General features: G+C 32.7%; 1 protein-coding gene across 3 annotated transcripts; it reads left to right on the top strand.

Annotated features, from left to right (window-relative positions):
* Positions 1-622: 622 nt before the first annotated feature.
* Positions 623-12,960, top strand: LOC105791066 (carbon catabolite repressor protein 4 homolog 6). Of its 3 annotated transcripts, XM_012618944.2 has the most exons (15): positions 623-806; positions 892-1,270; positions 1,505-1,668; positions 2,180-2,245; positions 2,410-2,462; positions 3,159-3,240; positions 3,373-3,419; positions 3,904-3,985; positions 10,171-10,263; positions 10,388-10,420; positions 10,494-10,579; positions 10,652-11,672; positions 11,779-11,864; positions 12,264-12,348; positions 12,659-12,960. In XM_012618944.2, the coding sequence occupies exons 1-15, from the start codon at positions 720-722 to the stop codon at positions 12,737-12,739; spliced, it is 2,445 nt and encodes an 814-aa protein (XP_012474398.1). In that variant the 5' UTR covers positions 623-719; the 3' UTR covers positions 12,740-12,960. The 3 variants fall into 3 exon arrangements, with proteins under 3 accessions (XP_012474398.1, XP_052490448.1, XP_012474399.1); XM_052634488.1 differs by lacking the exon at positions 10,171-10,263; XM_012618945.2 differs by lacking the exons at positions 10,171-10,263; positions 10,388-10,420.
* The last annotated feature ends 4,411 nt before the right edge of the window (positions 12,961-17,371 follow it).

The raw sequence follows: 17,371 nt of genomic DNA, 5'->3' as shown, positions 1-17,371 counted from the left end.
CTACGAATTTAGCCTAATTAAGCTCTTTTACAACCTTAGAAAACACACCCATTAAAAGATTAGAACTCATAACATTTTTGGACAATTTTGTGTTTACGTTTTGAGGGTTCTTTGTTTTCGGCTTTTGAGGTTTAGTTAACTCCATCTTTTGTACTCTTCGTTCGTTTGCCATTATAGTAAAATTATCTTTAACCGTGACTTTTATCCTCTTTTGAAAGGTTTTTTCACGTTAAATTTGTGTGTTCAAATTCTCAATTTCTTTCACTATTTTTACTGATTCGGTGCTTAATCGAGTCGATTCCCAACACCCACCAATAATGACACATCAATGCCTCCAATTCTTTACAAAAAATATTAGGGAGTAAAAAACAGGACATTAACTATTTTAAAATATATGTATTAAATAACTTTTTCCTCGTATTATTATACAATTAACAAAAAGTAGCTTAATATAATATATTTACTTATTTAAAATTCATTTTCCTCATAATTTGAACTAATTTTTTTTAATATCAAATATATTTTAAATATTATTAATTAATTTCTAATCATAATTTTTATTATTTATCGAATATTATTGTGAAACATAAATTATGTCCTAAATGTTATGCATGCTAGAGTTTCAACTTTCTAGTAATTTGCACGATTGATTTTATTATTGTTAGTTGATTCCAGCCGCTCACCGCTCTGGTTCCACTTCACTGAAACAGTTTCTTTCGATGCGGCGTTGTCCTCATCTACGTCTCAAATTCCTTGCCGCCACTGCTACAGCCGACACCGCCGCCATGTCCTCTTACCAACGTCCCGTACTTCATCTCTTCTCAAACACATTGCCCTGTGTATTATATTTCCATCTATGTGCACTAACATTCAAATTTCTAACTGTAACAGCATCGAGGCGGTCGAAATCAATGGGGCAGAAGCTTCTCCGACCGAACCAACAGCGGCGGAAGAGGCCATCTAGTTACTGGGGATTCGAACTTGGACTCTGTTGGAGAAGCGAACCTAGGTTTCCGTCGAGGAAATTTCTCCAACCAAAACTCCTTTCAGTCTCAGCAGTTCGGTTATAAACCTAGGCCTTCATCTCCTTACAGCCAAAACCAACAGTTTTTTCGCCAACCTCCTCCGGCTCGTCCGTACAACCGTTATCAACCGCCACGCCATCCGTTTGGTCAAAATCCAGCGGCTAAGCCTTTCCGTCCCCGCAATTCCAAGCCCTGGGATTACCGGGAATGGAAGTACGCAGGAACTCCGCCGCCTCCGCGTTCTGGTAATTAATATTAGTATGCTTAATCTCTGTTTTCCATCGCTTCTGTTTCTTCAAAGAGAAAAAAAGAACTTTTAAAAAAGAAAATATCGTGAATTTGTTCCTTTTCTCTGTAAAAGAAATTTAGCAAAATTTTGAAGCAGACAAGCAAATAGCAGAAAGTAGTAACAGCAGAAACCAAATTGAAAGATAGCTTATTTAGTTGGTTTGATTAATTTGTATATATATCATTTGCAGATAAGTTTGTTGTCCTTTCATATAATGTATTGGCGGATTACCTTGCTAGTACCCATCGGAATCTTTACTTCCATATACCTTTCCATATGATGAATTGGGAGTGGAGGATGAGGAATTTAATGTTTGAGCTCAGTTTATGGTCAGCTGATATTTTGTGCTTTCAGGTTATCCTTTATCCCTCTTCTATGTTTCAGAACTGTAATGAAGTTTGACATATGCGAACAAAATATGGAGGCCTGTAATTTGATTCCATTTTTATCTTGAAAATTATTGATTTGCTAGAAGCTTGCTCTATCTATAATTAGTATAATAAATAGGTTGTAAGTCCAGTCCTTAGCATCTCATTAAAAGGTTTTTGTTTTTGTTCTCTTACATCTGTTTACTTTCTGCATACCGCCACCAGCATAGATAAAGTTTTGAGGCCTTTGTAAAGTAGATGAGCAGTAAATGAGTGTTTCCATTAGCGACTTAATTATGGACTATAATGACTACTATTCTCATGGTAAAAGCAATGTTGTAGGGTGTGCTAGGGTTTATATTCTTGCTAACTTGGCCGGGAGTGTCTTTATTTACTTATTTTTAAGTGTGACTGGTTGTTCCTCTTTTGGCGGGTAGCTAACGGGGTGTATTGTTGTTTAATATGAAATGTTATGTTTCCTTTTACTATGTTTTCAGGAGGTTGATAGATTTCATGACATGGAGGAGCAGTTGAATTCCATGGGATATAATGGCATTTGGAAGGTTTGCTATGTCATGAATTTTAGAGATAAAAATTCTATCCTAACTGTGACTTCTGTCTTCCGTTTGTATTCAACACAGAAATGGCATGCTTTTACTTGATGTGCATGCAAACAACCTTGCCCTGGAGAGCAGAACTCTGACTTATTTATTGGGCCATTTTGCAGATGCGAACTGGGAGAGCAATTGATGGTTGTGCAATCTTTTGGCGAACATCAAGGTCATTATACCTTCACATTTTATTAGTCTATAGTGGTGTGAGGTCTAATTTGTTGATTGGTGATTTGGCACTTTATTTTATTTACTGCATGAATCTTATCAATTATCATCTTAAACAGCAGGTCAGCTGTTTGTTTTATTGCTGCTGTTATGCATTTTGTCATATTTAAGATCCACGCTACATAATACTTGCTTTATTAATGTGCCTTGCAGTTGATTGCTTTCCACTTTAAAGCGATGCAATATTATAGGTCATAGATTAACACTGAGAGAACACAAACCATATTTCTAAATCTATCTGCCATGATCTCAGAACAAGTGGCTACAATAGCGAAATTACATATTTTTAAAATTAATATTTCCATATAAATATATTTATGTGAATGTAATTGAGTTATTTGTACATGTATACACATTGAAAAATAATTAAAAAAATACCGATAAACTTGAAACGATACATCACAATACATCGTTACCAGTATATACTAGTACCAGAACAAAAATGGTACGTTCGTACTGACTACTTTGGTTAAGCTATGTACATTTGAGATTTTGAATTCTTTGTTTTTCTTTCAGCCCTCTCAAACTTTTGTTTTAGATTATGTGATAATTCCTTGTTGATGTCAGATTAGACCCCTTATCACATATTTCATTGGGTATTGTAGCATTAATATTCATCTGATGATTTTCATATTAGGTTCAAGTTGCTTCATGAAGAATCTATAGAGTTCAACAAGCATGAACTTCGAGATAATGTTGCCCAAATATGTGTTCTTGAGGTCCACTACAACTTTCTCGTTCAATCTTGAAATTGCAATTTTAATATGGTTTTTGTGGTTGGATTTCATCTTGACTTTCTTTGTTTTCCTTGACATGGCATTAATTACTATTTATTTACTCTTTCCCCATAGTTGTTGAGCCAAAGTCCCCCCCAAAATACAGCAGCACCATTAAGAAGGTAATAAAGGAAGTTTATGGTTTAAATCTAATACCTTTATAACAGAATGTCATGTAAATTGTTTCTTATTTAATTTGACATGAAATTTTCTTGTAAGGGTAATCTTGAATCAAGTATTTATATTCAGAGACATTATATACGGAGTCCCCAAAGGGACTCTGTAGATGTAGAATTTCAAAATCTAATGTGGAGTTATGAGTTTAAATCTTGGGAAGGGTGGAATCTATGGAGGGCTACCTTTTATTATGTAGCATGAGACCTTGTGTGCCAAAAAAATTAGATTACCTACTAGAAGAGTTAAAATCCAGTTGTTTTCCTACCATTTTTCGTATGCTTTTTTTGTTTTGTCATAATGGTGCTTAATGTTATGGATCATGATTTGGGGCTTTTTGCTTGTGCTCGTATGCCGTATGTGCTTTTCTATTAAAACAAAATTGAATTTTGTATCATTCAATTATTAAAAAATATTAGCATTTATTTGCAGCTCAACAAATTCAAATAAAGTTGTCATTTGTAACATTCACGTGCTATATAATCCAAGAAGAGGAGAAATTAAGCTTGGCCAGGTATTTAATTTTCTAGAGCTAGTTATTTGGTATCTTTCTTTTTCTACTTTTTGAAATGCTTTTCTTGTCACCTCCTTGGAGGCCTTGATTATTGATTACACCACATTCACTATAAGAATCAATCTTTTTGCTCATTTGCAAGATTTTCAAGATTGATCACTAAGCATTTCGTATAACTTGAGGTTATTTTGCCATGTCAAGTTATTTATTTCTGTGTTCATATTTTGCTTGAGTAGCTCTACCTTTTATGATGTAACACTTATGTAGATTTTGTTGCAAATGTGGTGTAAAATCCCAAGATCTATGCAAATATCAATTGTGGATAGCATAGAGCTCAAAAACATTTGAATTACTTTGGCCTTGCTTATTTAGTTGGAGAAATCATCAACTGCTTGGACTCACTAAAATAGGAGCCACAATCATGTCAACATGACATGGTAGGGATAAGGGTACCCGGTATGGGTTGGATTTGTCAAACTCATGATTGGGTGAGAAGAGCAAAGAAAGAAAGAAGAAACTGAAGAGAAAGGATGAGAAAAGAAAGAAAAGTTATACTAAAATCACGAAAATCAAGGGAGTAAAAGTAACACATTAGAAATGTTGAGAGAAAGATGATAATTCTATTGATTTGTGTGGTAGTTATACACGTGTTACAGGTTTTGTACAAGGAAATAAATCAATGTAATTAATCTAATTAATCCTTAAAATCTACTATTCCTACTGATCAACTAATCTTGTTGATTCTGCTTGTAGCACTCCCCTCAAGCTGGAGCATAGATATTGATCACGTCTGTCTTATTACATGCATAATCAACTCGATTTCCATTCAATGTTTTTGTGAAAAAATTGGTGGGTTCTCGTGTATTTACATAACCAATGGAGATTAAATTGTCAAGAACTTTTAACTAATGAAGTAACAATCAATCTCGATATGTTTGATTCTCTTATGATAGGATTTTAGGGTGATAGAAAGAGTGACATGATTATCAAAACAAAGTTTGTTGGTGATGAATGCTCCATCCCAGTTTCAGCTAACATATGATGCATTCACCGTAGATTGATATGTTTGATTCTCACACGTAGACTGAGAAATAACTCTATATTCTGATTTTGCGCTTGACCAGGATAGGACATTCTGCTTCTTGCTCCATGATACTAAATTTTCGCCAAAATGATACAATTTTTGGTAGATCTACAACATTAACAATATGAACTACATACACCACAAGGAGAATGATACTAGTTTTTTTCCGCTTATAGAAAATTGAGTGGTTATAATTACAATTTTTCAGCCCAAACTCTTGAACTACCTCATTGAATTTGCCAAACCATGCTTGAGGACTCTACTTTGTACAAAGATTTCTTCGAACAACAAACCTTCCCATACTCTTCTTGAGCAACAAACTTAAGTGGTTGCTCCACATAGACTTTTTTTTTGAGACCACCATGACGAAAAGCACGTAGCAGCTCGAGCTTTAAGTCGAGCCATTGAGTCATTTGGATTAACTTTGACCAGAAAGACCCATTTGCAACCTGTTGCCTTACCCTTAGGTAAATTTACCAAATCTCTTGTGTGATTGTCATCGAGAGCTTGTATCTTTCAAGCATTGCTTCATACGAACCAGGATGAGACAAGGATTCTTTAATTGTTTTAGGAACTAAGATAGAGCCTAAAGAGGCAATCAAAGATCTAGAGGAAAGGGATAAGTGACCGTAGAAAAACAAAACTAGCAATGGGATAAGTAGGTTTCGGAAGGGTACATTGACGTTTACCTTTTCAAATTCCAATTGGTAGATCAATATCATTTGGCAAAGGATTAGATGATGAAGTGATTGGTGTAGGACATGTATCATCGGTCTTTTTTCTTCAAGAGTAGACTTGAATAATTGGTGGTTTATTTTAAACTTGATGAACATTGGCAACTGTTTGCTCAACAGGAGAACTAGCCATGTCAGACCCACCCTCGGATTGCTCAATAGAGGATTTGATTCTTCTTGATACTTTTGATTAGGAGAAATAGTCTGTGAAAAGAATGGTATTTGCTTAGAAAATGCCATATCAGTTGAGACTAAGTATTTGTGAAGATTTGGAGAGTAGCACTGATAGCCTTTTTGAAGTTAAGAGTGGCCCCTAAAAGCACATTTGAATGCTTTGGGGTCTAGCTTAGTGAGATGAGGTTGTACATCATGAGCATAACCGGTGCTACCAAACACTTTGGACTTTACTAGAAATAGTGTTTTAGTGGGAAAAAGGACAATGCTGGAAATCTCACCACTGAAAACTGAAGATGGCATGTGATTGATCAAGAAGTTGGTTGTAGAAATAAGATTTGCCCAAAATGGTTTGGGAAGCTTCATTTGGAACATTAGCACTCGAGTAGTTTTGAGAAAATGCCTATTCTTTCTCTTTGCGACATCATTTTGAGATGGTGTATCAACATAGTAAGAAAATAGGAAGACTGGTGAGGAATGATTCATGTAATTCTTAAATACATTTGACTTGTATTTGTGAGATTATCAGTTCTTAATACATGAATAGGAACATTGATTTGGGTCTTAATTTCAGCATAAAGGGTAGCAAAATGTGAAAATGCCTCAAAGTGTTCCATAAAATAAATCCAAATCATACGAGAGCAATCATCCATTAAAGTAATAAAGTAATGAAACCCAATTTTAGATAAAACAAGATGAGGTCTCCAAATATTTGAATGCACCAACTCAAAAGCAAATTCAGTTCGCCTATTAATTTAAGGGCTTAACGAGCTACGGTGATGTTTTGCAAAATGATAGGGCTCACACTCAATTGAAGAAATATTACAAAATTGAGGACACAACTTTTTCAAGATTAGTAGAAAGGGATGTCCCAATTGACAATGTGCTTCGAACGAGGAGGCGATGTTGGAATGAGCAACTGTTCCCATTCATTATGTAGAGGTTGTCAGACACATTTCCCTTGACAATTTCTATCTTCAATAATAATGTTTCAAGACACTTAATTTAAATGCAAGTATTTCAAAGTTAGTATTCATGACCCGATAGAGGGTTATTGCTAACGTAGAAATTTTGTCGATGTTACAACTCTCCCTTAAGAAATTTGGTTGTCGGAATTTACTTGAATCGAATAATTAAGGAGGTTGCTATCGCACTACTTCGCTCCGTAGGTGGCTTCTTTGATGTTGTGATTTCTTAATAAAAACCTTCACTAAAAGAATCTTGTTTCTCAATTCTTTGATTTCTCGTATTGGGATCTATTTATTCCTCCCTATAAGTCAAATCTGATTGGATTTCAATCATATTGGGGTAATGGAATGGGAAGGATTAGATCTATATCTTCTCAACATTGAAACATGAAATATGTTGTGAATTTTTTCCAGCTCAAGAAGTAGAGCTACTATAGGTTATCAGGCCAATAGTTCAAGGATCTTGTATGGACCAATAAACCTCAAGCGTAGCTTGCTTTTTTTTTTTATGGTGACACTTCCATAGGCACTATCACTAACATTGCGTTCAACATCCTTTTGTTTTTAAATTGGTACAGGATTTTTGTTTATTTGAAGCGACTTTAATCTTTCCTTGATGAATTTCACGTTTTCTTTGATTTCCCTAATTAAGTCTGGTCCTACTAGTCTATTTTCACTTAGCTTGGTCCTATACAATGGAGCTTTCATTTCCTTCCATATGAAGCTTCGTATGGTTCCATCTAAATGATAGATTGGTAACTAATGTTGTACGCAAATTTAACTAATGAAAGATATCTCTCCCAACTTTTGAACTAAATTGCATTCCCTAGTAAGGTTTTGGAAGATTCACAAGTATCAAAAGGGATTTAGCAATTTCCAACAGAAGGCTATTCTTGTCGGCTACTCCTTTTTGTGTATCCAGGACAATTGGTTTGATGAATTATCTCATAGGACTTAGCATAAGTTCCAAACTTGTCTTTTGTGCTATTATCAATTATTAGAATATTTATCTTAGCATAAAATTGAGTACAAATCATCTTATGAAAAGATTGAAAGCATGAAAAAACATTATTCTTTGATTTTATTAGACACCTAAGCCATCTTATTGCAATATTAAACAAAAGTAGCAAATCATCAACTACCAGACAATTTTTGGTCCTTAAACATTAGAATAGTCATAAAAGGTTTATTACTTCTATTATTTTGTAAATGATAAAAGTTTCTCATATGTTCAGCTTACTTACAAGTCTCACAAAAATAAAATAAAAAATCAAAGTGAGTCTTTAAAAACAAACAAAGATATGATTTTTCTTGAACAAAAAAAGATGGATATCTAGTTGTTTGTGCCATTGTATTATTTCTTGGTTGACATCCTTGTTTCTTCCAAAAGAACTTAATATGGATTAGAACCTCGACTCCCCTCTAACGTTTAAGCCATCATGCAACCTATCACTACCATTCCTTTTGTTTGAAGGTACTGAAAGACACAATGATCAAGAAAAAAAACCCTCAATTTTACAATTTAGAGTTTTGATAATGGCATTGATGAGTAAAATATTTAACATGAAACCGAGGGACATGAAGTATAGAAGATAGATATTGGGGGCATAGATAACATAACCTGTTTTGGATACAGGAGTAAAAAAACCACTAGTCATTTGGACGCCATCCCTTTTTAGACATGGAGAGTAGTTAAAAAAGTCTATAGTGGTTCTTGTCATATGTGCCTATTTGCTTGATTCAAATACTCCATGAATCGGTTTCAGGGTGGGCAGTAAAAGCATTACTTAACAAAAAATGGATGTTGCATTAGAGGAGTCGTCAATACAGGACAGAAAATGCTTGAGATGCTGAATTTCACCAGAAGAAAAGATATCAGTTATATCTGTCTCCTTAGAAGTTTCTTAGATTCTTGACAAATTTGCCGGAGTCATTGTTGACTTGGCTGTTTTCCTCCACGACTTCTAGTGGGTCTGTCATGTAACTTTTAGGAAGTATCCTTGGTATGTCTCGACTTTCCACAATAATCATAACGCCATTAATCTTTCTCAAAATTGTTGGCTTTCAAGCGGTCAGCCCAACCTTCTCAACTAGTGCTGTTTAGAACATGACACTTCTACTTCTTGCTGGACATGGGAATATGTTTTGCTCAAGAGAAGGAAAAAGGGGGTTTTCCAAGAACTTGAATCTTCATGGAATTATACTCATTGTTCAACTTGATTAGAAAATCATAAACCCACTCCTTTTCAACCAAAATTTGAAATTTGATTGCATTTGGTAATAATCAAGTTCCTGTAGTAAGCCACTGAATTCAAGAAAAGTAATGAGAAATTGTCATCACCTTGCTTTGTGCTATGGACTTTATCCCAAAATTCAAAGATCTAAACTTCATTCTCGTTCGTGAGTAGGTAAGATTGCATTTCATGTTTTTTCTGCAATGTCATATGCTCAGGAAATTTGGGGCTGCATAGAGTTGATAAGCCTTGCCATAACAAGTGAGTTCTCTAAGTCTCACTGATTAAAAGGTCGGATCTTTTATCAATGGTTTCCACTTATCACCATTAATATAACCTTGCAATCCTCTAGTCAAAATGATCAATAAAAAAGAAAGTGACAATGCAAGGTATTTGTTCCCATCAAGCTTTGCAAGACTGATTTACAAAGAAGGGTTAGTGGAACTAGTAGCAGCAATTTTCTTATCATCTGGTATTTCAAATAAAAATGCAAAAGAAAAACCAAACCCAAAAATATCCTTTAAAAAAAGTCAGTTGGCCTGCGATGAGGTTGCGGCTCCTTTGAGGGTGGTGGTGAGAACATAATAGAAGTCTAAATGGAAAAGTGCCAAATTTGGCTATCTATGGTTTAAGAGAATCTGAAAAAAAATTGGAACCCGAAATCAGGATTTAAAGCTGATACCATGAAGAATCTTCAGGATTTTGAGAGAGAAAAACTGAATTGAATTCTTGTTTTGATTTGAACAGATTACAAAGGTATTTATACACAAAATTGGTGCCTAACTTAGGAAATAAAGTCAATACACTAAATAAAAAATCCATACATATTAGCCTAAGAATCTGTCAAGATTAAGCTGTCAGCAAGATTGTGCTAGGCTATCAATTAGTCAACAGTACTAGGCTATCTATTAGTCAAGAGTGCTAAGCTGTCAATTAGTCAACTATGAATAATAATCATTTCAATGTTCTTACCTCTGTTTTTCTCAAACAGGTTAGGAGGCTCCTAGAAAGAGCTCATTCTGTTTCAAAGAGTTGGGATAATGCTCCAGTAGTTCTTTGTGGGGATTTTAATTGTACTCCCAAGGTTGTCATGTCTTTACATATTAAGCTTTAGTTAAGCATGATTTACATGGTTCATTTCTGTTTATAAATCTCTGTATTTTTCTACTTTGGTAACTTACAAGGACCACACTTTACTTTCGTAACAGAGTCCATTGTACAACTTTATATCAGAGCAAAAGGTAAATATGTTTATCTTTTCTCTCTTTATTTCCTTGATTGATGAATATTGTAATTATATATTGTTCGGGGCAGTTGGATTTATCAGAAGTGAATAGAGATAAGGTGTCAGGACAAGCTTCTGCCGAAATTCCTCTGCAGACATATAATCCCAATTCAGGGTGGGTAACACTTAAATAACTTTTGGGTACACTGCTGATTACTGAAAATGAAAAGCTCCCAAAATATTACAGGGCTCAGTCTGGTAATATTCCTGCACAAGTTCCTCCTGCAGTAGATATCAAGCGAATTGGTGTGGATAAAAATGATTCTCACTCTGATACGAAGAAACAAAATAATCTAGACAGAAATATGAATGATGCTTCTGTAAACATGTCTGGGTCCAGTGAGACAATGCAGGATTTGTCAGATATGTCCTGCAACAATTTGCGAATGGGAGGCAATGACAGTGCAGAATATGATGAAGTGACAGAAATTCGGTGTGGTGCAGTTGATATGCAAAGGCTTTCTCCTGGCCATTCTTCCTGTCCTGAAAATATGTGCTCCGGCATCACTGAGATGGAGCACATAGGAACAGATGTTACCATCCATTCTAACAATGGAAAAGCGTTGGATGACATTGTGATGAACAATCATTCTAACGGGATTACAACTGATCCTGAGTTGTTGAGTACCTCCCAGTCAGAGACTTCTTCAACTGAACCGTTATACCAAACTCACTCTCTTGACGCAATTGAAGTTTCCCCTCCTAATATCTTAGCTTGTCAGTCGTCAGAGTCAGTTGCTAATGATCACAGGGATAGACGTCCAGTTCCTTCTCAAGTTGACTTCTATGGTCTGTCTGCTGGCACTGACATCGAACTAGAAGAAAAAATGGATAATTTGTCTCCTGAAGAGCATAGCAAAACTATGGTAGAAAGTGAAAATATTGTTGCAGACAATAATGCATTTGTTGATGCATTATATGGTAATCAAGATAGACATCCAACAAACTCTAGTCAATCGGTAGCATCAGACTTGGATCATTCTTCAATGGAATTTTTGAGTTCCCAGGATTCCCAGTTTTTGCTACCAAGTGCTGATGTTCTGGATGATGTATTGCCTTCCTTGGATTCCGAAGTTGCTGAGATTGAGCAGACTACTTACGATCCATCATCATGGAGCCCAAAGGAATTAGCAACTGCAACTGGCAATGAGGACTGCAAGTTCCTGGAGCACCCTCTGCAGCTTAAAAGTACATATACAGAAGTCAAGGTAGATCACTGTGGAGCTATACTTTCTTAGTCTTTTCAGTGATCAGATATCTGCAAGCATAATGAGTATAATGGGTTAAAATTTGGAACTCTTTTCCACAACTCAGGATTCTCCTGGTACAAGAGATTCTTATGGAGAACCCCTTGTGACAAGTTACAACAGGCGCTTCTCAGGCACGGTTGATTACATATGGTAAGTACTTCTCATCTCATGCTTCTTAGATTATTGGATATATTTGAGTCATCAGATATGTGGTCAAGCAGCGTTCACATTTGACCTGGATATAGTTTTGGGTGTTGGACATTTATACACCCTTTTTATTTGGGTATATAGAAAGAAATTCAATGGGGATAGTATATATATGTTATCCAAGCCATGCATTTTATTTTCATAGTACCCCATCAATATGTGCTCATTGCTTATAGTTATTGAGGCTTTTCTTATGAGACCTTTTCTTTCATTTCTCATGGTCTAGTCAATTGAAATAATCAACTAGCTTTTTCACCTTCATTTAAAAGTTTTGGGTTATAAAATAGTGCTGATATGCATGGTTAGTATTGATTATATCAATCACGGTGATCTATATTCCAGGCGTTCTGAAGGTCTTCAGACTGTCAGGGTGCTTGCTCCAATTCCAAAACATGCTATGCAATGGACTCCAGGGTTTCCAACAAAGGTATAATAATAAACCTAGTTCATATGAAAGTGCTATTTCTCTATGGTAAACAGCAAATACTCTTCTTCTGGGTAACTATAGTTCAAAAGTATATAGCGATTTATAATGACTTAAATTAGACATAAAAGAAAACAGAAGATTCAGATTCAAATTGGATTATATTGAAATTGTGTATATTACATGTACCCCAGCTTGAGGGAATTTTGTAATTTGCATTTCTCTTTGCTTTTAGTCTGGGGGTATAAATTTTTCTCAGATTTAACTGGATTGCACTTTCAGTAGGTATTTTCTTTTTTCTCTGTTTTCTCAGAAATGGGGTAGCGATCATATTGCATTGGCAGCAGAGTTGGCATTCACAAAAAGCTTGACCAATCAAGACCCCAAGAGTTAAGTGGCTAGAAAGGGGGTTTTTTTTATGGTGGTTACTTGCGGGGTTTTCTAATCTCACTTGTTGTATTATTGTTGTTATATGTCGATCTGTTTTACTGACTACAATTAGATATTTTAATTCATCAGTTACTAATTGTGGATGAGAATAAGTAAATACCAGATCCTCCTGGTTGTCATTTTGCATAATTATATATAGAGATCTTGGTAACATAGTTGGGACAAGTCTCAAGTTCAGTAGCTCACAGGGCAGATTTGGTTAGATTGTCTTTTCTTTGTCACAACATGCATGTTCTTTTGTTACCTGTTGGTACTATCTAGTAGATCGTTGCATGGTTATTTGAACTCGACTCGATTGAAGTGAACAAAGAATTGGTTCAACTAACAATTAAATAAATTTTAAGTATAAAAAATTGGTTCAACTAACAATTGAATAAATTTTATGTATTCTTTTTATTTTTAATGATTTATTAAGTAAATTATCTCAATGAATCTGATCAACGAATCGGTAGTTGGCAATTGATTGAATGGAATTGCTGGATCATAGTCACTTACCCCCATAATTAGAAATCTATTAATCGAAGTGATGTGAACAATTATAGTTGTGTACTTTTTACTAATTTAGTTTTTGATATTGAATATAAATGTTTTTTCTATTATTTAATAAAATATATTATATCATCGTCTTTATAAAAATGATATATATAATGAAAGACTTTCAATTCATAATTAAATAATAGTACGATATTAAAAAGTATATTTGTAAAATATTTAAAAGATGCGCATATTTATTAATATCTTTTATTTTTACAATTGATGCAAATAAATTAATGATATTATCAATGTATTAAATAATAATGTTTTACTCGGTTGCTACCAAATGTTTCATTTGTGTTTGTCGTGTAGTTATTTGTATATTACATTTTGTGTATGCTTCTTTTGAGTCTTCTTTGAGGATAGAATTGATCTATGTTTAAATAAAAAATTGATTAAATTGAATAATTCAAATATAATGAAAGTGTAGTAAAGATGAATCATCTAACTCTTATTATGAATTCTAATAAAGGTGAAATAAATTTTCTTGAACATTAAATTTGAATATTTCTTTTGAGAACTGAGATTAGATTTTGATTTGATTTCGATATGTATGCTAATAATAAATAGAATTAATTATAACTTTAATGTATTAAAATTATCAAATTAACTATTAATTTTAAATTTAGCGTTAAAACTAAATTCAATTTTTAGTTTTATTATTAAAATTATTCTTAACATTTCATATTTAACTGTTTTTTAATTTAATACCAATTAACGATGTTATTAATCAAATATTAAATTCAAATTATATTAAATATAAACAAATTAAATTTTATGAATTTTGTTTAGAATCTACTTATCAATTGGGATGAAATTATCATAAAACATTTTTTTAATTTCTTTATAGTTTATTTTCATGAGTGAAACAACTATTTAGATTATTAAATCTTATAAGTGTATTATAAAAAAATGAAATGAATTAAATAAAATTTTAAAAAATTAAATTCCTAAGTAAAACAAAAGTATATTTAGACAAATTAAATAAATCAGACTTCCTAATAAAATAAAATAAAATCTAATTTAAAAATAAATACTAATAATATTACAAATGTATTTAATTTTTATGTCTTGTGCTTCAATCTATCATTTTCATCACATCTTTTATCTTAATCATCTTCAATCTATTATCCGCATTATCATCTTCAATTTATGTTAGACTTTTGATGTAATTAATTGCTTTGGAGTTATAGATTATCTAAACAATTATAAAATTATAATGATAAATAATAAGAATTTATTTTTGTAAATTAAATATTTTTATAAACTTATAATTAATAATTATATAGTAGTTAGAAAATAGCATAAAGTAAAAGTAAATTTAATAAGGACATTATTATAAAATGAAACTTTCACATTAGACAAATGAATGGGAAAGTGAATAAAGTGAGTTTAAAATAAATTTGGTTTATAATAAACTAAAGATGAAAGAATATAATAAATTCACCTCCTCATAGATTAAAATGATCATAGTAATAATCTCAAAATTGTTTGGAGATATTATTTGGATGCTATTTGTTAGTAAATGCTTAAATGTCTAATGTTATGAATAATATGTTTAAAATAATACTATTATTAATAATGAATTAATATACTCAATTGTGTAGTTTAAATCAAGAAAAATTTTATGCAAGATAAAAAAATATTATTGATATGATTTTATCTATTATTAAAAATTAATTAATATTATCTATTTTAATAATTAATTAATTAATATTACTTATTTTTAATACATTGAATTCAACTTTAACTCAACTATATAGTTGAATAAAAGCTCTATTATTTAAAAAAATTAAAACTTATTTTTTCTCAAGGAAATGATACTTTGAATCATAAAACTATAATGGAATATACGATCAACTAACATTTATCGAATTTGAAAATGAGTCAGAAGAAATGGTTCGATCCTCTTATTTTGATTTCTTGGACTGAGAGATCCATGAATCGAGATCCTAATGCATATAGATACAAATGGTCCAATGAGAGCAAGAATTTCCAAGAGCATTTGGAACATTTCGTTTCTGAGCAGAAGAGCCGTTTTCAAGTAGTGCTTGATTGATTACGTATTAATCAATATTCGATTGATTGGTCTACTTGAGTCTTTATGATAAGATGTGATAAATATTGTTATGTATTGAAAAACACTTTCTAATCTCATGTTGTGCAAAAATCATGGCTTTTTGATTATCACGATAACATGGATTACCATGGATATTGAAAGTTATATGTATATGAAAGCATGATTGTCATGTCTACTGATTTGTTATGTGATTTGTTTGCCATGATGCATTACATGGGGTAGGAACATGTGTAAGGAGGAAGATGTGGCAGTAATAATCTGCAAATTTGATGGTTTATCCATAACCTACATGTTTTGCCAGCTTGTCTGCAAATTTGGTGGCTTTGTCCACATATATGTTGGTGTGTTTTGGATGGATGAGTTCTGGGGAACTCCTTTTGGTGTGTAGCAATGATTGGTAGGACTATTCATATTTAATTTGTTATAAAATTCACATTGAGGTTTTTAGTTCACTCTTTAGTTTTCATAAACTATTCAGATGATTCACAAGCGTAGGACTTGGATTCAGCATATGGAGGGGTCTCTCAGATGAAATATTTTATAAAATGATTAATAAACTTTTTGGGTTATTATTTTGGACATTGGACATTTGACTATTTATGGGTTATTTTTACTTATATTTTTGTAAACTGCCATGCATGCAATATTGATGAACTTAAGTGTTTTAAATTGTTGTTATAAAATATTTTAATGATTTTATCTAATTTTAGTAAACTTATAAATTTAAGTTGTTTTCTAAGCATTTTCAAATTCTGCTGCAAAATATTTTACTATAATAATTTTTAAGAAATAATTAAAATTGATGTTGCAAGTTCTTTGTTTTAATGATATAAGACGATAAATCGATATAGTAATGAACTTTTCAAATATTTATGTTTTAATAAATGTTTTTCAAAAACTAAATTATTTAGTATTTAAATTTTAAGTTTTTACAAAAATTACTTTAACATAGTTGTCTTTAACAAGTAAAAGTTTTTCAATGGATTTAATGTGGCTTCCGAAATTTGGCTATAATGTCTTAGCCGAGTTTAGGGGGTTACATGTAGTGGTATCAGAGTCGAGTTCAAAACTTTGATTATGAATTTTTAATCGATTTTGCATCCATGTTTTAAAGAGTATTTTTCTTTTTAAAAAATATTTATTACTGTTAAATTTCAGAATCGAACCTCTGAGACTCCGAGACTCCGATGCTGATTCCTCTTTAGACGATGTACTTATTGAGATTTAGATTGAAATTTTATTTTATTAAAAATATTGATCATAAGACTGTAAATATGTGTGAATAATGAAGAATATTTTTGAAACTATAGATTTTAGAACTAAAAACTTTCCGGTAATAATTAGTGGTTGTATCTTTTCTTTGAAACTGTGGATGAAACCTTGAGACTGTAGACTCGAGGTTGTTAAGAATAGTCGAGGTATGCAAAACTGTGAGGTTCAGTGTCGTGTTGATCAAGGATAGTCATTTGTTTCTTAAGGACTTGTACCTGGCCCTGAGACAAATGACATGCCTAACGCTAGAGGCAAAAACCAAAAGACTAGGGATGATGCAGTGTCCCAAGTGGTGTTGGGAATTTTAGAAGAGTTTTCAAAACTTTTTTTAAGAAGACCAAGATAGTGAAAGAGAGTAATTGCTTGGAGTGCGAGAAAGAGAAAAGGAATAAAGAACGAAATAAGATGGGTTCTGATTCTAGTCGCTCAAAACCGCGACCTTGGAAGCGAGTCAGTGGTAGACTTCAGCAAAGTATTGCAACAGTAAATACTAAATGTTTTATTAGTTCAGCAAGAATTTTGGTTTGTAAGTACTGTAGTAAGCGCCATCCAGACAAGTGTTGGAAAAAGTCAGGTGCATGTTTTAGATGTGGTTCTGTTGAACATTGAGTTAAGGATTGTTCATATCATTCTCTTAGTTAAATGCAAGCTTCAACTCAAAAGCGGAATCAAAGATTGGTTTATGCAATT

The sequence above is a fragment of the Gossypium raimondii genome, chromosome 8 (assembly GCF_025698545.1).
Source record: "Gossypium raimondii isolate GPD5lz chromosome 8, ASM2569854v1, whole genome shotgun sequence".
NCBI lineage: Eukaryota > Viridiplantae > Streptophyta > Magnoliopsida > Malvales > Malvaceae > Gossypium > Gossypium raimondii.
This window is presented reverse-complemented; position numbering and strand designations above follow the sequence as displayed.